Source organism: Acartia tonsa, chromosome 1 (genome assembly GCF_053477335.1).
Source record: "Acartia tonsa isolate MP-2025a chromosome 1, ASM5347733v1, whole genome shotgun sequence".
Taxonomy (NCBI): domain Eukaryota; kingdom Metazoa; phylum Arthropoda; class Copepoda; order Calanoida; family Acartiidae; genus Acartia; species Acartia tonsa.
In genome coordinates this window covers 55425588-55445914 of record NC_137260.1, presented here as the reverse complement: position 1 = coordinate 55445914, position 20327 = coordinate 55425588, and the positions used below count along the sequence as shown (strand labels likewise).

General features: G+C 32.1%; 1 protein-coding gene across 2 annotated transcripts in view; it reads right to left on the bottom strand.

Moving 5' to 3' along the window:
• Positions 1–20327, bottom strand: part of LOC145313063 (thrombin inhibitor hemalin-like) — a 31095-nt gene that overhangs the window by 3172 nt on the left and 7596 nt on the right. The window contains exons 3-15 of one of the 2 annotated variants that reach the window (XM_080152356.1): positions 18255–18307; positions 15155–15246; positions 12899–13240; positions 12403–12466; positions 12225–12270; positions 10864–10909; positions 10504–10581; positions 6931–6997; positions 6327–6399; positions 5929–6028; positions 5701–5750; positions 5261–5332; positions 3197–3243 (exon numbers count right to left, since the gene is read on the bottom strand). In XM_080152356.1, coding sequence (XP_080008482.1) covers positions 3197–3243; positions 5261–5332; positions 5701–5750; positions 5929–6028; positions 6327–6399; positions 6931–6997; positions 10504–10581; positions 10864–10909; positions 12225–12270; positions 12403–12456 — 633 coding nt within the window. In that variant the 5' untranslated portion in view covers positions 12457–12466; positions 12899–13240; positions 15155–15246; positions 18255–18307. Of the gene's footprint in view, positions 1–3196; positions 3244–5260; positions 5333–5700; positions 5751–5928; positions 6029–6326; positions 6400–6930; positions 6998–10503; positions 10582–10863; positions 10910–12224; positions 12315–12402; positions 12472–12898; positions 13241–15154; positions 15247–18254; positions 18308–20327 lie in introns of those variants that run through there. The other variant, XM_080152424.1, reaches the window with a different exon arrangement.

The following is a 20327-nucleotide window of genomic DNA, read 5'->3' as shown; positions in this document are numbered from 1 at the left end:
AACAAAATTTCTCAAAAGAAAACTAAGATATTTTGTACTTAATGTATTTACTAATATCTCATATGAGCTATTCTTCTGATAATCAAATATCTGCAATCTCTGAATCAAGTATGTAGTGACCTAAAAGTAACGTGTAAAACTGAAAGAAAACTTTCAGATACTTCATACTTTTGACAGGGCAGCTGATAGCAGATTTTTATTTGTTTTAACAAGGACTGTTACGTTGATGAGTTGTAAAGCTGTTTGAAATTAAGAGAAAAGACTAAAGTTTTTTAATGAAAGGGAGCAAAAGGAAAATGATTTAATAGATTAAAGTTTAGAACATTTTCAATTGTGTATTTTATTTTACAAATGATAGAAGGATAGAACTGAAATAATTATAGTAGCTTTGCCAGCAAAAAGAACAGATCTATATATAGATGTATGTACAGACATCTAGCTCTCCTCTTTTTCAATGACCTTCTTCGTCTGCTTCTAAATTATTTTCTGCTACTTGGCTGTGTTCATATAAGCGATGCCATTGGTTGATTTTCAATGACCCAATAGAAAGGTTGCACAAGATTGATGCGATGGGGAGATACAGTTAATTAACCCTTTCTATCTCTAGTGTTTTACTCTAATGTAAAAAGGTGATATCGTTAAACCATCTCTGATAATTGTGATCCTGTCATTTCAAGATCTTACTGAACATACATGCCCACGCTTTAAGTTACTGTAGTTTATAATATTGGGTTCCATTGCTACTTCTACTAGAAGGCTTTATTTTTTCTAATTTAATCTACATATATTTTTTCTAAGGAGTAATGCTTCTAAAACCCATCAGAAAATAAAGTAAAAGAATTACGTACGGGTGTAAATCTGTTACATAAGATTCAGGGAGGGAACAGACAATACAAAATAAATATAACCTCTTTTAACCTGCAATGAAATTTTGGACGAACTTCAAAGTATCCCGAATGTTTTAAAAATTTAAAAATTAAAACTTTAAACCACTATAAAAAATTCACTTGTAATAATTCTAAGCTATTAAATGCAAAATTTTTATTCTTAGAGGGAAAGGTTGATTTATTGTTTAAAGTTATATCAATGTATTCCTGGTCGAGGTAAGATGAAAACAAGTTAACCAAGAACAAGAAAATCAGGGACATAGGGATTGGATAATGGAAAATTAAATTATTCTATTGAAGGAAAATTACATAAACCTGGATGACTTCTAAATTTCAAGCAGATTTTATGGTCCTAAAGAAATGTAACCTAACCAAATCTTTTCTTCTTACACGACGTTTTTTTGAAATTTCCAAAATGTGAATATGCTATTGAACCTGTTCAGCATGTATCTACGATGCTGTTACGATGCTTTTAACTTCTTTACCTATGATACGTTCCACTAAAAAAATCATAAAAGTTATCCAATAATGTTATCAAAGGAATTCTGGAGAACAGAGCTTCTTATAAATGGATAATATAAACTACTATTCCCGCATTAACCTGTATCTGTACCCCTGACGAGAACCATCACAATAAAAAGTTTTATGAAGCAAGGTTTTACAGCCCATATCTCACTTTACCACGGAGACATGGATAGAACAGCTGATGCAAAATCAACCTTCACCCTAGTTCTTAGGTGTGAAATAAAAGACAGTAGCATGTAAATGTTTAGAAGGTGGAAGGGTTGTATATAAATATATATGTTAATGTTCTCTCCCCACCTAAAATATACTCTATCCCCTGCTTCATACACAGACCCCTCAAAAATACAATATGTTCTATCTTTAATAGGCAAAGCTACTCCAGAAATATATCATTGTCGGCCAGTCTGATGGTAATCACTGCCTAATTAGATTCATTTTAAAATTTTTCTTTTTCTTTTCCCATACTATTTTTAAAATCACAAATAAACTGCTGTGACAATTATACAATTTCGAACATTTCTCAATTATTTATCTTATATTTGAAAGGCTTTAAATATTACTTATCATGCTGCACTTCCTTTGGTCGTAATTATTCTTGTTTATTATAACTCGAATACATTTTATACTGATGCAATTTACATATTTAATCATTATCAGGGATAGGACAACGGTGATTTAATTCTATTTTTTCTTTTCTACAATTAATAGTTACCTGGGGCAGAAATTTAGATGAATTTGGAGATAAGCTAAAGTTTTCGTCTATTGTCCTATCCATGCATTCATGATGTTTATGTTTGTTATCAAGAGGCCAATATGTTTAAATTTCAAACTATATAATGGGTAGAAAACTATGTATAGATAAAAAGCCTGGTAGCTAATATGTTTAAATTTCAAACTGGGTAATGGGTAGATAACTATGTATAGATAAAAAGCCAGGTAGCTAATATGTTTAAATTTCAAACTGTATAAAGGGTAGACAACTATGTAAAGATAAAAAGTCAGGTAGCTAATATGTTTAAATTTCAAACTATATAATGGGTAGATAACTATGTATAGATAAAAAGCCAGGTAGCTAATATGTTTAAATTTCAAACTTTATAATGGGTAGATAACTATGTATAGATAAAAAGCCAGGTAGCTAATATGTTTAAATTTAAAACTATATAATGGGTAGATAACTATGTATAGATAAAAAGCCAGGTAGCTAATGTGTTTAAATTGTAAACTATATAAAGGGTAGACAACTATGTAAAGATAAAAAGTCAGGTAGCTAATATGTTTAAATTTCAAACTATATAATGGGTAGACAACTATGTATAGATAAATAGCCAGGTAGCTAATATGTTTAAATTTCAAACTGTATAATGGGTAGACAACTATATATATAGATAAAAAGCCAGGTAGCTAATATGTTTAAATTTCAAACTATATAAGGGGTAGACAACTATGTAAAGATAAAAAGTCAGGTAGCTAACATGTTTAAATTTCAAACTATATAATGGGTAGACAACTATGTAAAGATAAAAAGTCAGGTAGCTAATATATTTAAATTTCAAACTATATAATGGATAGACAACTATGTAAAGATAAAAAGTCAGGTAGCTAATATGTTTAAATTTCAAACTATATAATGGGTAGATATTCACTACATGTCAATTAATGATTTTTTTTGTGCTCCACTACTTATGGATGTTGTCATCTTTGTTATAATCTTTTTAAGTATTTAAATTAACATGCGATAGTTAGTTATCTATCTTAATTATTCTATGAAAGAGAATATTCCTATTAATATCAGCATTCCCCATTCTACTATCCTCCAGGGACACAATTCCTGAAATTTAACGGCCATTTTATAGGATTGAAATGCTTGAAATTTAATATTTTTAGCTAAATAATATCTTGTATATTAACGCGAATTTTATTGCTTTGAAAAGAGGGTAAATGTAAATGTAGAAATATTTAAACAAGACAAAATATTTTCTCTATTTTTGAAGTTGATTGTTGCATTAAAATGAAGGTAGCTCGGCTAATAAATGAATGTAATAGTTGCATTTTCATTTTTGGTATCCAGACGAAATCGACAGCATCGTTGGGAACTGCAGTTGAAGATTAACAATATTAGCTTGCAGCTAAGCATTTGTAACAATTTTACAGCTTATTCTATTCTTATTTTTTTTGTTATAGGAGCAATTTTGTAGAATTTTTAGCCGCAAATATATATTGATATTAGGCTGCCCAGTTAAACATTTTTAATATTATGCAGACGGCAAATAAAAATGGGAAGTTGACGACGACATATAAAATATTTAACATTATCAATACATTTATCCCTGTGTAGTGTGTAAAATAACAAGGATGACAACATCCATAAAAGCAAAGCACTGAAACGGTAGGACAAACGGACATTAATACTTGTATAGTGTTAGAACTTAATTATCATAATATAAATTTATAAGAGTCAAAGCAAAATTGTAAGTAAATTTGTTGTAAAACTGCTTGATACAGGATAATTTTTATGGACATACTTACATTTTTAGGGCTTGATTATAGAGTTGCTTCGCTTATTACATTATACTTTGTTGTCCCAGGAATCAATATACCAAAAATCAGATCAATCCGATGATTTGATCACATAAAAATTTGTTGTTAAAAAAGTAAAAAAATAAACATGTTTAAAATGGACGTACGGACATTTTGGTAATGATTATAGAGTTGCTACGCTTTCTAAATCGTACCTAACTACTAAAGAAATCACCATGCAAAATTTGAAATCGATAGGACAATTCTAACATGCCTAAATTAACGGAAAAAGCTATCCGTTACGGACGTACGGACGGACCGACCCTAATTATAGAAAAGCTTCGCTTTTAAAAATATGAGTGTGCAGAAATTATGCGGAGTTGTGTTAAAAGGTGCAAATTAAATTTTTGAATATAAGTGTACTTATGCAGCTTTTTCAGGCTTGTTACTTAAATGGTAAAAACATCTAGTTAAACATAACAATGCACGTTCTCGTGCACTTAACCAATCTCCTTCCTTTTATTCTTTATGTTGATTTAAAGATAAGGGGGTTGAGGCATCTTTTTATTTGATTGTTAAGTAATATCTTTTACTGGGTAGCCCCTCAGAGTAGGGCACCGTAGGTATAGACCCCTCATGGTTAGGGCACCCCTAATAAGTTAGGGCTATGCATAAAAAAAGGATGACAACATCCACAAAAGCAAAGCACTGAAACTGTAGGACAAACGGACAAAACACTTGTATAGTGTCAGAACTGAATAATCATAATATAAATGTATAAGAGTCAAAGCAAAATTATAATTAAATTTGTTGAAAAACTGCTTGATTCAGGATAATGTTTATGGACATACTTACTTTTTAGGACTTAATTATAGAGTTGCTTCGCTTATTACATTATACTTTGTTGTCCCAGGAATCAATATACCAAAAATCAGATCAATCGGATGATTAGATCTCATAAAAATTTGTTGTTAAAAAAGTAAAAAATCAACATGTTTAAAATGGACGTACGGACATTTTGGTGATGATTATAGAGTTGCTATACTTTCTAAATCGTACCTAACTACTAAAGGAATCACCATGCAAAATTTGAAATCGATAGGACAATTCTAACATGCTTACATTAACGAAAAAAAGCTATCCTTTACGGACGGCCGGACATACGGACGGACCGACCCTAATTATAGAAAAGCTTCGCTTTTAATACATCTATCAACCCTTATTCTTATATGTTTAGAAAACAAGGGAGGATATTAGTTCTCAGCTTGCACTTTGTATGAAAGCACCGAGGTACTGCAGCTAGTTCAGACCATATTACTTTTCTATACCTGTAGCTGTTTGTTGACAGTCAGACAAGCATTTCTCCTTTGTAAAGAAATTGTTCTTGTTTCCATCACAACCTAGCATATCAATATGATATAGCTATCCAGTTATAGGTGTACTGAAATGTATGCATAATTAACCATGGATGTAGAATATAACTGATGATATGATAGGGCGAAAATTTTCGTCAATTTAGTTTGTCTTTTCCCCTGTCATTTATTGGTCAGTTTTTTAAAATCCAGTTGGAGAGGGAGGAATGGGGTAAAGAAGGTGTAGACCACTACAATTTTCCCTTTTTTAGGAAACATGATAATTTAAGTCCATTTAATTAATACATTATTAGTGTTTAGGCATCCTTCGCAATTATCTAAGTAAAATAATAAAGACCTAAAAAATGAGTTTTTCGTACTTGGTAAATCTTTAAAAATTTCAAATTTAGACGAACCTGACCAAGAAAAACTAACACAGTCTTTGATTTGTTGATCCCAAAACCACCTAAAAGTATTATTAGAAAAAAGACAAAAAAATTTCAGGTCTTATATCTAGATATATATACAGAAATACTACTGTTTAATATAATATTAATAAAAATATCCGAGTTTAAAAAAATGTAATAAAGTAGCAACTTTACTGTGAAGTTTTCAAATAACAAATCTTCTAAAAAAACTAATACCTGGTAATGTTACCAGAGCAAGTGCCAACTTCCTGTTGCAATAGACAATGGGAAGTCAGGCTATCCAGTGTAGACAACTTTTCTTTAGTGACCTCAACGACTATATTGCAATAGATTAACCATCAAGATTTATACTTGAAAAAAAGGTTTCAAAATTTTTTTGACAGTTAAAAAAAGGATTTAATGGATGGTCATGGACGTTAACAATTTATTTTTACTGTTGTGTTTAAACTGAGCAAAGCATCTCTAGAGGTATACATCAGTTATCAGTATGTACTTTGGAAAGTTTATGTTTCAATATAACTGCATCGCTCGATTGAAAAGATTTTTAAAAAGAAACCTTTAAAAATGTGCAAATATTATCTACCTCTGATGTATTTATCTTTGTTTGTACTTACCTTTCATAAGGTCATTGTTTTTTGTCGCTTGTCCTATCCGGCTGGAGCGTGTGGCCATTAGGACAGGTGTACCCTATTGAACCCAGGAACATATTTGATATTTAATAATACAAAATCTAAGAATTGTTAAGTGTCTTATAATTCTTTTTTATTCATCATACTAAATATGTCTTTGACATAATCATCAAAGACATGCCTTTGATTAAAGGACATTCGTTCATACTGTTTATGGTTTAAAGATTTTAAGCCATGTCATCCCTTTTTTATAGGTCAAGAATCTAGAATAACAATAGTATTTGTAAGACATATTGGAACGTCTGAAGTTGTGTGGTAGATTATTGTAATTCATTAGTATAGATAGATATATTGTTGCTCACAAACCGGTGGCGCAACACATTACTATTCACAGACTTAGGACTTACAGACAAAAGTAATGTAATCAAAGGTTGACTTTAAACATTCCTAAGTCTTGTGGCAATTTAACATATTTTAGATAAATATAATTAGTATTAAGATTCTTTGTACTAAATTAAATAATTATGGTACTTAACCTTAGCTTTAGATTTTGGCGGAAAACCTACGGATGGCAAAATTATGTTCCAGCCTGTGACAAAAGTATTGTAGGTCCACATGTTGATATACACGTTTCTGCATCCACAAAGTTATTCCTGATATAATACAAACTTTTCAAACTTGCAGGCAAATTCCCTGAATCTTCAAGGGGTTACTCCTCCTCCCTTGCATGTGCATTTGTTTTGAGATTTTTTTGTTTAAGCTTTTATTATATTTAGGTGGTTTTACGCTATTTTAGCCCTGTAATAATGCTAATCTAAATGTAAAACATTATTTGGTTTAGTTTTCCATATATGCTATGGGTGAAGCAATTATGATTTAACAAATATACTTACTAAGTACTAACTATTGTTTCTTTCTTTATTGCAATGGTCATTCTCTTATTGATTTTTTTTATAGACTAAGCAGAACCCTTACATGGATATGTGATTAGTTACCATCAAAGAGGGTATAAAGAAATATAAAAAAGTATTAAAAAGATAACATTAACATTAACAAAGCTTTTCCGACACAATACAATCTGTCCCGATTTTGTATTACTTTTGAGGAACACGACTCCAGTTACGTCATATTTTTCTTTCCCGAAAAAGGGAAGAAGGGAAGAAAAAAAGGGAAGGGGGAAAGAAAAAAGAGATGGGAGAAAAGGGGGTTTTCCCCATCTCTTTTGAAGAGATTTTCTTCCCCCCTTCCCTTTTTCGGGAAAGAAAAATATGACGTCACTGGAGTCGTGTTCCTCAAAAGTAATACAAAATCGGGACAGATTGTATTGTGTCAGCTTTTCCGCCTGTCAGTTGTCATTCATTTTTAAAAAAAACAATACTGCGTGTAAAATGAGTATTATCCGCCTTATCTTCCTCTTAACCCAGAGCCAGGGATGTCCAAGTTTTTTTTTATCTTAAAATGAGGGGTTTCAAAGGTTTAAGGGGGTAATCTAATATATATATATTTTTTTTAATTTTGAGGCAGTAAAATGAAGGGTATCAAAGTTTGAGGTGGGTAAACAGTAAACACCCATCTCCCCCAACCCTTAGACGCCAATACCGATAGCACATATTTGTATTCTACTTTAAAAGAGGGAGAGGGGCAAAATGTTCCATTCTATTTTCAAAATACTGCATTGGACCAACTGGAATGATCAATATAGATTTGAAGATTTGACATTCTTTACATACTAAATCCAGATTTTTATTGGAAATTTTCAAGGTACGTTTATAGTGTATCAAGATATTTTAGTCGCATAGATTTTTTAATGGTGATGTCTGTTGTGCATTGTTATACGATTGCCTCAGAAAATATTTTGCATTTTTTTTATTGTTTGTTATTATTATATTACTAGCGACTACGACCCCTTGAAGCCTCTAGGGGCTTTTAAGGTAGGATGGAGGGAAGTTTACTCACTCCCTTTTTAATTTAAGTTATAAAAAGTAAAATTAGAAAAATTGGGGGGGGAGGGGGGACGTAATTTATTTGTAGAGGCGATTTCTCTTGGGAGGGTAAATATACCCTCTCTCAAAATAATTAAAAACCTTCCCTGGACCAATAAGAAGCTTCAGTGTAAAGGAGAACCATATAGGTAAGGCGGTTAGCAAGATCCTTTGGTACAGACAAAAAAGGTTACTACGTCATATTATACTAGCGGCTTCGCCCCTAGCCTCTAGGGGCTTTGCCCCAAGAGGTGATAAAAAAATTCATATTTATTGTTTTTAGTGAGAGAATGTTGTTATTCTTTCATTCAAAATAAATGCTGGAATAAAAAATTTTTTTTAACAAAGGACCAAGGAAATCTTCAGCAAAAAAAAAAAAAAAAAAAAAAAAAATGGGGGGGGGGATTTTTTTTGTTTTTGGGGGGGTTGGGGGTGTCCCATCCCCCAAGAAAATAGCTTAAAACCACCCCAGGACCAATAGGTATATACCCTGAAGAGTAGAATCCGATCGGTTCAGTGGTTACCGAGATCTTACGCTTCAGACGGACGGACAGACGGACGGACGGACGGACAGACATCAAACTACTTTGTATTATAAAGGATAGGTTCAACATTACTATTCCTTTAATTTAAAATACAATTTGCTTTTGGTATGTAATTTTGGTATATGTCAAATGCGTTGTTTGAGTCAAAGTGCAAATAAGCTATTTTAATTGAAAACTGTCTGTTTCAGAAAGGGAAAAAAACTCCAGTAAGATAACTTTTGATTAAGCTTTGCCCCCAAGAGGTTTGATCAACCTAATTTTTCGTATTTTAGATTAAAAGAGAAAAAAAAATTTGGGAGGGGAGGTAAGTTTTTAAATTTTAGTATTTTTCATTTTTTGGGGGATTAGAGGTGTCCCAACCCTCAGGAAAATAGCTTAAAACCATCACAGGACCAGTAGGTACATTCCCTGAAGAGTAGAGCCTAATCCTTACTGAGATCTTAAGCTTTACTTTGTATTATAGATTTAGTTTTGATGTCATTCAAGAGTACAATGAAATTGATAGTCAAAGAAAGAGAGAGAGAGATAGAGAGAGAGAGAGAAAGAGAGAAGAAAGAGAGAAATGTAGAAAGATATCAAATTGCATTTATCTCTCAATTTCTCTAAAACAGCTTTTGGACCAGACAATAAACATTTGAGAAAAACAATCCTTATTTTTTAACCATATTTTTTGTAGGCATTGGTTAGGAAAGCCTTTCATAGATAGAAATCTATAGGGATATGTTCCCTGAGGGCTAGAAACTCCCAAATAGTCCAGAAAAAAAAGTTGGAAATGGGGGGGTGGTCGGTGGTCTATTCATATGTATGGGTAAAAGCATCAAATATCTTTAGAAGAAAATGCAAAAACTTGTATAAGAATCCAAATTTCAAAAGTTTATTTGAAATTTTAATTTTATTCACAAAATACTAATAAGATCATTTCCATTTAATCTGACATAGAAATGTACTTTTTGAAATAAAGATTTTAATACTATATTGAGTCTTTCATCTTTAGTAAATTTGGAGTATTAGAAAATATAGAATATATTCATTTGATTTCTTATAGACATCATCTAGAAAACCATGGGCTTATAGAAATGCGATACTTTAATGCCCACTGTAGGATAAAAGGTTAACTATCAGACAACCAAACTTTTCAAACTTTTCTCTAGTATGACGCGGTGTAACCAAACTCCAACTTGACCCCTCCCGACGAAAAACATGAACGTTCATTAACGTTAATGCTGAGGGTTTGTTGTCTATTATATAAAATTGCGGCTAGGCCCCTAGATGCCTCAAGGAGATAGTTGAATTCGATCACCCAATTTTTATTTTAGATTTTAAAAAAGAAAAAGGTAAAAAAATTAAGTGAAGGGGTATTTTTTTTTTGGGGGGGGGGGGATCGACCTCTCTTACCCCCTAATTTTTAACTTTAGTTTTGAAAAATTACAAAACAATTTATGGGGAGAATTTTTTTCTAGGGGTGGTTTCTCCTGGGAGGGTGGTGGTACCCTCCCCTTAAATTATTAAAAACCTTCCCAGGACATATAAAAAACTACCCTGTAATGGAAAACCATCTCAGTTCAGACAGAGAGACAATCAAACATCATGTTACTTTATTGTAAGGATTTTTATATTGACAAGTTTATGTTCCTGGATGCATTACAGCCAGAATAGTTGTATTGTTTGCAGGAACCTGTTTCTTGAGACCAATAGTACCGCACCAAGGATTCACTAAATAACGAGAATAATTATATTAACAAATAGCGCAGTAATATCAAGGATATTTTCATTGTTTGTAGTATACAATAATTCAAATTATGAAGAAAATCTATATATCTTGATTTAAAAAAAATCTTTAAAACTAAAATAGAGTAATAAGGCTTAAATTGATAATAATCTAAAATATTACAAGCTATCAAAGGCACAGCTCCATGCCAAATAGTCTCGGGAGATGAATAAGATTATCTATTGGCATATACCTGGATCCCTGGTACAAAACAAGATAAATGAAACCTGCATTCTCCAGACATTGGCTTTTCAAAGCAGACTTCACTAGTCTCTAAAACAATAATAGCATATAAAAACTTTGATATTTTACGTTTTATATACAACACAAAAAAAATCCATATAAGCAAGGACTATTTTGTCCATGTTTGTAAAAAAAAGTAAATTGTTATAATAGAAAAATAAATAGTGTATTTTGGTATGTTTAGCAAGATAGAGGGAGAGGGAGTTGACAACATGAAAATATAAATTTACTGGCCCTTAACCCTTAACAATCGGGCCCCTTGCCGCACCTTAATCAGTCGGGGGGGGGGGCGTTCAACGCCCCCCCTCATTATCTCAGTTCCTATTAGAGCTAGAGGGATAAAATTTTTTGTGCAAGTCCCCTGTGTTATGGTGAGTTTCCGACCTTAAGTAAGTCAAGGTCAATTTCCGCTTCCTTCACCCTTTTATTTAACAACCTTTGTTTTTAGGTCCATTTTTACTTAAAAATTTCAAACGGCTGTAATTTTTTTATTTTTAAAGCTAGAAGAAAATTTTTTTTGCAGAAAATGTTTATTTTTATTTAAATTTTATATTTGAAATATTAAAACATAAGTTTCAGCGGCCGCAGCTGTACTTGGCAGCTGCCCGCCGCCGCAGTCGGCGGTCGGCGGGAAAACGGCGGCGGATCTTTATAAAATTTTTATACATTATGTAGACATGTAAGAAAAGCTTAAGTTTAAAATTTGAAGTCTCTAAATCAAAAATTGCGGCCACAGGAGCATTTTAAAGATTTCTGGAGACCTGGAGGATCAGGACCTGCAGGATCATACCTGGAACCTGAAATTGACTTGAACACCTGTATTTAATATGAGGATGTACTACTAGAGGATATTTTAGTATTTTGGTAAGATAAAATGCTTTGTTTTTAAGTCAAAAACATATTTTTGTTCTTTATCTGGATGACCCTGCCAGGTTTGCTGGCATCCTGTTCCTGCCAGGATGGAGATATTCAAAAAATTCCAACTCTCAGTTATGTATCATACCCATACTTAAAAAGTCAAGCAGTTTGGGCTCTTTATCTTTCACACACAGAAAATGAGATAGAAAAAACCGGATGGGGGGGCGTTCAACGCCCCCCCCCCCCCGACCGTTAAGGGTTAAAGTTGCTTAACACTATATGGCATTTGTAAGCTTTTTTTAATATATGATTACAAAGCACAAAGAACTAGTGTCAAAATAATCTTTTGCATCTTTTACATTTTTTATCATTCATTGACTAATCCCTCAAAAACTCTGGAAAAATAAAAGTATGTGTTCGTTCGAATGCATGGTCACATTAAGTGACAGTTGGGCAGACTAATTATAGAGAGTTGCGAAATTTTTACCTTTAGTTTCCAAGCTACTGATTGAAAATTGAGATAAATCCTTTTTCTAAAAAGTAACATAACTAAACTAATCAACATAACCACAATCTTCTAAACATAAATACAAAAATTTTAATCTGCACATTGACGAGCATTTTTCAGAATAATTATAATTCAAACCATCCTATTAATTGTATACCTGAAATGTTTGCTTTGGATTTGTATTTTGCAGATTTGTAGCAAGACTCAACATTAGGGGTTGTCTGCAAAATAAAACAAGGATAGCAAATGAAAAAAGTAAAAACTCATTGTATAGGTAAGTTATTTATCGCATCGCACCATAGAAAGCTCTCATGAAAAATTGTCTGCAAATCGATGCTATACATTTTTCAGTTTGGCTGAGAACCGGTTCGAATCTACTGGATATTAATCAGTCTTATAGCCATTCTGAAAATTTATTTCCAATGGTTTTAATTGTCTTACTTGTAGTGGATATATAGCGCGTAAAAAGCCTTTATTTAGCCTATATTTTTAAAACAATCCTCATTCTAACATCTAGAGAAATGTAAAAAAAAAGATTTCCTATTAAAGTATTTCGTTTAATAAGTAAAAATCTTAAGAAAACTAAGAATTCTCGAATATTCTAAACTACTATAACTATTGTTTATGGATATAATATGTATGTTACATATTACCTGCATTTTTGTTCACATTCCCGTAAACTTCTAAAGTTTAGCTGCCGTTACAGATTCCCAATCTTTCCTTTTTCTTATTACCAAAAAATACCAATATCAATAAGTTTAGATAAACTAAATTTACCATAGAAAATATTTTCTAATTTGCAATTTGTTTTATATAAACTGGTATCATAAAAAATAGTTCTTTCTGTCAAGAATTTGATAGAGTTTTCAAAAATCTATTTATGATCAGACTCTTAACGCCCACATAACGGCTGCTTCCTAAAGTTGTTTTTATTTGCACCACATCCAGTATAGGAAAACTCTTTACAGCTGCCAACAGATGCATCATAATACCATCTGAACAAAAATTATAATTAAGAACCTGACTTTCTGGCTGCTTACAGTCGACAAATACTCATATTACATTGATAGAAGATAGTTTAATAGCTGTATGTCTGGCGGCTTATAAAAACACGTGCATTTGTCTTTACCACCTAAATTTTTGTTTGATAGTTCAGCAGCTCGCTATTTGCTACCTAAATATTCTATACATCTGAATTATAATACAGTTTAGCAGTTGATTAGTAGCTTTATAAATTACAGGCACTAAAAATTGATCATAATATAATCTAAGTAATTATTACACTTTGGCTGTTCTGTTGCCTTTAGGATCTGATTTGTAGGATGTGAAAAAGCAGCTGTGTAAATTTTAACTTAGTACCTGCTGAAAATCTTAGAAATGATTGCAGCTTATAGTAAAAACTGGGTCATATAGTGCGATTGGCTTGCAGCTCTATTTTTTTTAGTAATTAACTATTTGCTTAAAAAGGTAAGGAAAAAGTATAAAATTACAAAATTATGTAATGACATATCTTTTAAGGAAAAGGATATATAATTAAGTTTGTGCTAAAATAAGAAATTAATACTTTTATTCTTCCACAGCCATGTATTGTGTATTTTATATTTTTTCAATGAAAAATATTGAGGAAACTTTGACTTTAGAGGTGTGTTATCACAGCCTAACAAAATCATCCGAACATCATTTATTTGTAAAGTTAAACTTATTATAGCAAATGAGGGCATAAACACAAAAGATAAACATTATACTTTCATATTCAGATAGTTGATAAATGTATTATAATAATAATTATCTTTTTTTCATCTTCTGGCAATTAACTTATTGTTGATGTAACTATTTAATCAGAATTGATTTGACACCAGCTCACAAACAGGGCCAATGCAGTATTTTTTTTTTCATCTGGCTAGCAGAGATAAAGCAGGTCCTATTATTGTTTTCAACCTTTTTCTTTACAATCTTTTATACATTTCATTTTCAATTTAAAAGAAGAAAAAACATGGGGGTAAATGTTTTAAAACAAAAACAATCACAAGAAAAAAAAAACTAAGACAACACTCACTTTATGAATAATGAGTGAAAAACGTGCCAGTTTTCAGTAAGGTTCTATTTACTAACAAGGAAATCAATTGACTTATAGAGTAACTTTGCTACAAAAAAAAATGTCTCAACAATTAGTAAAAATGTGAAAATAACAAAAAGTTAGTAAAAGCCCAGTTACCAAATCTAATAACGTAACTTTTTCCCGTCTAGATAAGCTCAAAATGTTGTACACTTACAGAGTTCGGTCAACTATTTTCAACCAAAGTAAGTGTAAATAACACTTTAGTAATGCAGCTACTCTATAACTAAGGCATGTTTACAATCTGTTTAAAAACTTTTTGTAGCTTAATTTTTTATTTTGTTTACCAAAGTTAAATATCGGTGCTTTCTAAAAACATTGTTATTTAAATTTAATATTTAGGCGCGAGAAAGACTAAACTACATAACTTTTGTGTCACTTTTGAGGAAGACGATTCCTATATAACGTCATATAAAGGGAAAAGAAAAAGGGAAGGGGGGAAGAAAATCTCTTCAGAAGAAATGAGAGAAAAAGGAATCGTCTTCCTCAAAAGTGACACTAAAGTTATGTAGTTTAGTCTTTCTCTTTAAGCGCTATCTCTTAAAGTGTCTTGTTGAGCACAAATTACCTCAACACTTTATTTATAGAATAAATTTATATAAGGCGGGGATGTTCTTTTATGCCTTACTTCTGTGGGGGGTCCTAACCATGCGGAGCTAATAAGTATCCAATATAACCTAACCTATTTAACATTTTCTATATTAATCAACAACAAAAACTAGCCGCCCTCCCTCCTTAATTCTATTTACAACAAACTCTGTAAAGGAAACGCCTTGATATTAAAATAAAATACCTTATGATATTTGATGTGCATGGGCCAGGTTCAACTTTTTCATTGCACAATTTTGATTCTGTATTCATCAAGAAGCCAAATTCTGGATCCCTCTAATCAAAAAAAGAATGACTTCATTACTTTGAGGATTTTTATATTAAGAAATAAGACATTAATTATTAAAAGTAACTAGATGTCTGTCTGTGGGCTTGTAGCAAAGGATCTCGCCAACTGCAAAACCGATATGGTCCTTCTTTACAGTAAAGCTTCTTATAGATGCAGGGAAGGTTTATACCTAGACTCTTCCAAAGGAAATTGGGTTAGTATGAGTCTCCAATTTAAATTAGCTAATGCTTAAATAATCTTACAAGGAGCTACGCCTCTAGAGGTCTCAAGTTGCGTATGGAAGTCGAAGACTGGCCATTTTCAATTTTAGATGTAAAAAGAAAAAGTAAAAAAAAAGTTTAGGTCTCCCTTTTTATACAGGCGATTTTATTTGAGGTTTATACTGATACCCTCCCCCAAATTGTTTTGAAACTTTCCTGGGACTATAAGAAGCTAAATTTTAAAGGCAAATCATAACAGTTCAGCAGTTCCTTAAGTACAGACAGATAGGCATCCTGTTACTGTTTTCATAAAGTTTATATTTGATGTTATTTAGATATCTTTTAACCCTTACAGATCGGGCCCCAATTCCCACCTTAATAGATCGGGGGGGGGGGGGTCATATTGATCCCCCCCTCTATCTCGGCTTCTGTTACAGATAAAGACGTAAAATTTTTTTCTGGTGGTTCATGTGTATTTTTAGAGAAAATTACTTTTTCTAGTCATAGCGGTCAGGCCGCTCCTTAGCCGCTTTTTAGCGGCCAGCCGCTAAATTTTAAAACAGCTGTGGAGCGGCCAATTTTGCAGCTATAATGACCAAATTTTAGGACGAACTTTTATTTTTCATAACAAAAAAATTACTTTTTCTGATCATCGCCGAAAAACGGCAAATAACGGAAACCGCCATTTTCGGCGGTTACGGCGGTAAAACGGCGGTTGGCGGCGCCAATTAATATTTTTATCTGTTTATTGTTGCTCAAGGATTTACCAAAAAAATTATAAGTCTCTAGCTGTAATAGAAGTCACGATATTCATGATATATGTCTGTTGTAAAAGCCGGACAAAAATCGGTCATAAAGTCGGTCAGGGAGCGGTCAAACGGTCATAACGCCACTTTTCTCATAAGGTCATTGATATTTAAGTATTCACCAAAAAAATTTTAGGTTTCTACCTAATACAAAAAAGTCATAATGTAAAAATTAAGATTTATTTAGATTTTTTAAAAAATTTTGGTGCTACCCAACCGACTTTGACCGGACACCACGACCGACACAGACCAGATATCCTAATAAAATCAACTCTTGCCGGCGTATAATTACTAAACTTAAAAAGTCATGAAGTCACAACTCTCTATCTTACCTACAAAAAAAATGACATTGAAAAAACTAGAGGGGGGGGTCAATTTGACCCCCCCCCCCCCGATCTGTAAGGGTTAAAATAAGAAAAAAAGACCCCTTGAAATAACATGATAATTTGATTTAATAGTTATACAACTTCAATTACTTATTTTAGAATATATTTTTCAGACAAATTCAAAATAGAGAGAAAAAATGAGAGTAGAGAGAAATATAAATGTAAATACAAATGTACATCAAAACTACTTCACTCTTAAATAAAAATGTTGAGCAGTTGAAATAAAAACAATGTCTTAAACTTCAATTTGTAAGAACAATCCAAATTTAAAAATTTAAAATGTTCCAAACCCTAATGTATTATACTTTACTATATTCGGGTTAAGTCCCTTTCGTGGCAACAAACCTTAATGTATTTTTCACAGTATCTTTTCTCCTATTTCTAGCCCCTGAGGGGGGCTCTAACCCTGCGGGGCCAATTGCCTAACCCTTTGGGGCAATCACCTAACCCAATATAACCTAACCTAACCTAAAATAACCTATGAAAAGCCATTTTAAAAATACGACGAATCGCCTCTTAAGGGGGCGTTTCCATGAAAAGTACTATTCCCAAATATTCCATCAGACTTGTCGGTAGACTTTACAAAGCTACAAGACATTTAATTTTTCCAATTTTTCTTATTTATTATAACAATTTACTATATCAAGAAAAAGATAAATAATGATATAATATTGTTCATTTCAATTCTTTTCAGCTTCCCAACTGTAAAATATTTGACAAATATCTCATTTCCTTATTTAAAGGAGCAAATTTAATCAGATTTTGATATGACATGAATTTTGCAGTGGTCATGGATGAAGGGATATGCCATTTAAAGATAAAATTAACTCCCAATTCAATGGTTAAAGTTGTTATTGATAATACATACCATAAAAATATAAATCTTGTCAAAAATGATTTCTTTAAATAATCTTTTTTATTTATAAAACTTTTTCTAATTAACTCATAACTTTTAAGTTTTAAATTTCAATAAATAAACCTTTTTTTAAAGATATTAGTAAAACACTATATTTGCTTTACAAAATCGGACCCTAAATTTCCGGTCTTATGCAATTATCGGCGAGAAGATTAATTTTCCCACAATATGCATATCTCTGTATCTCTGGTGTAAGAGTACAAATATGGCACCTGACAAAACTAACTCAATCTACAAGATTCTGTTCAAATAATCCAGAGTTTAGTATTGCTAATTTCTAGTTACATATATCAATACAATATTTTGATCTGTTGGTCTGTCTGTATTGCATAAATAAAGAAATTTCTGCCATATTGAGAGCGATAAGGTTGGAAACAGAAAAGGTAACTGATCAATGGATATAGAATACGTGGATATATTGACAAGGGAAAGTTTGTCGTCAATTTCGGTTGCCACAATGGCCCTTATTTATTGGTCAGTTTGTTCTTCCAGAAGGAGGGGATTCGATGGGATAAAGGGCGTAGATGGGAGCTATTGTTACTTTAGCCAGCTGCGAGTATTTATGAGAGTACATGAAAATCTGGCGCAACATCCAAGTAATAATATATCGATTACTAGATCATTAGTAAAAAAGCTCCTAAAAGGGAATGTTAGAAATTGGTGGAATAACAAAAAAATGATATTAACCTGTTTTGTAGATTCTATTAAAGTGTAGTTATGTGATATTTCTACTTTTCTTTCTAAAAATAACAAAAATTAAGATAAGGTAGCTATTTATCCATTTCGTATTTATCAACTTACAAATTTGATTAATTTCAAGGATAGATTTGTCTTTGTATTGATGTAAAGAGATAAGAAATAGGTCATTAATAAATAAAGAGTAAAATGACCACACACAAAAAAACTAATTAAAGACAATTATATTAACAGATCTTATTTGGAAAATATTATCGAACGAGTGGACTATAATTGATAAGTAGCTACGCTAAAAAATCCTTATTTTGTACATTTAGATCTTTTCATGAAAATACCCTTTTTCGAATTTCAATCTTCTGCTAACCTAAAAAGTTACTTTAGGGGCCTAGAAATATATGTACAAAATTTCAGCTCTCTGTCTCTACTGGCGACCTAGCGCCAGGCATGTAAAATATCAACAGATAACGGTAGCACGGCGGTTTTAACAATATCTCAGTAATGTGCAGGTTTTCAGCTCTTCTGCATATTTCAATTTAAACACATAAGGCCAAAGATATTTTATCCAAAAAATCTTTTGTCAAAGTCTACTCTAGACCTAGCGCCAGTCAGTTTTCTAAAATCATGCATTTTATACCTGTGAAAAATGAAATCGCCAGCGCTAGGTGTAGAGTAGACTTTGACAAAAGATTTTTGGGATATCATATCTTAGGCCTTATGTGTTTAAGTTGAAATATGCAGAACACCTAAATTCACCTTCCAAGCCATTCTCTAAGCATTTAAATTTTTTTTTAGAAATAACGGGATTTCAAATCTGCCTTTTGAAAAGGCCTAAAAAATATCTTTCTTTGTCCCTTTTTTTACTGTATATAGTTACAACTTATTAAGATATTATTCTCAGTTAAAAAAAAATTGGCGCTTCCAGCACCAAAACCGGCAAAAACAGGCAGTTAAACTTCTGAACCCCTACTTAACCCCCTGACAGAACCCCCCTCTATCTCGTCTCCTGTTACAGATAGAGACGTAAAACTTTTTTCTGGTTGTTCATGTGTATTTTTAGAGAATTGCTTTTTCTAGTCATAGCGGTCAGACCGCTCCTTATCCGCTTTTTAGCGTCCAGCCGCTAAATATTAAAACAGCTGTAGAGCGGGCAATTTTAAAGCTAAGAAAACCAAATTTTATGACAAATTATTATTTTTTATAATAAAAAAATACCTTTTTTGACCATTGCCGAAAAACAACAAATAACGGAAACCGCCAATTTTGGCGGTAAAACGGCCAATTTTAAAGCTAAGAAAACCAAATTTTATGACAAACTATTATTTTTTAACGGCTAATTTTAAAGCTAAGAAACCCAAATTTTATGACAAACTATTATTTTTTTAAATAAAAAATACCTTTTTTGACCATCGCCGAAAAACGACAAATAACGGAAACTGCCAATTTTGGCAGTAAAACGGCGGTTGGAGGCGCTAAATAATATTTTTATCTGTTTATAGTTACAACTTATTAAGATATTATTCTCAGTTTCAAAAAATTGGCGCTTCCAGCACCAAAACCGGCAAAAACAGGCAGTTAAACTTCTGTATCCCTACTTAACCCCATATCAGACCCCCCTCTATCTCGGCTCCTGTTACCGATAGAGACGTAAAACTTTTTTCTGTTGGTTCATGTGTATTTTTAGAGAAATTTACTTTTTCTAGTCATAGCGGTCAGACTGCTCCTTATCCGCATTTTAGCAGCCAGCCGCTAAATATTAAAAAAGCTGTAGAGCGGCCAATTTTAAAGCTAGGAAAACCAAATTTTATGACGAGCAATTATTTTTCATAACAAAAAAAATGCTTTTTCTGACCATCGCCAAAAAACGACAAGTAACGGAAACCGCCAATTTTGGCGGTAAAATGGCAGTTGGCGGCGCCAATTAATATTTTTAGCTGTTTATGATCACAATAAAAGACTACATACAAAAATTGGCTGATTAAGGTCTGGAAAGAGTCAAGACAGTTAATTGTTTAAACTAATGTAATAGATTTTTATTTTAGTCAGATGCCAGACGCAGACAATTTA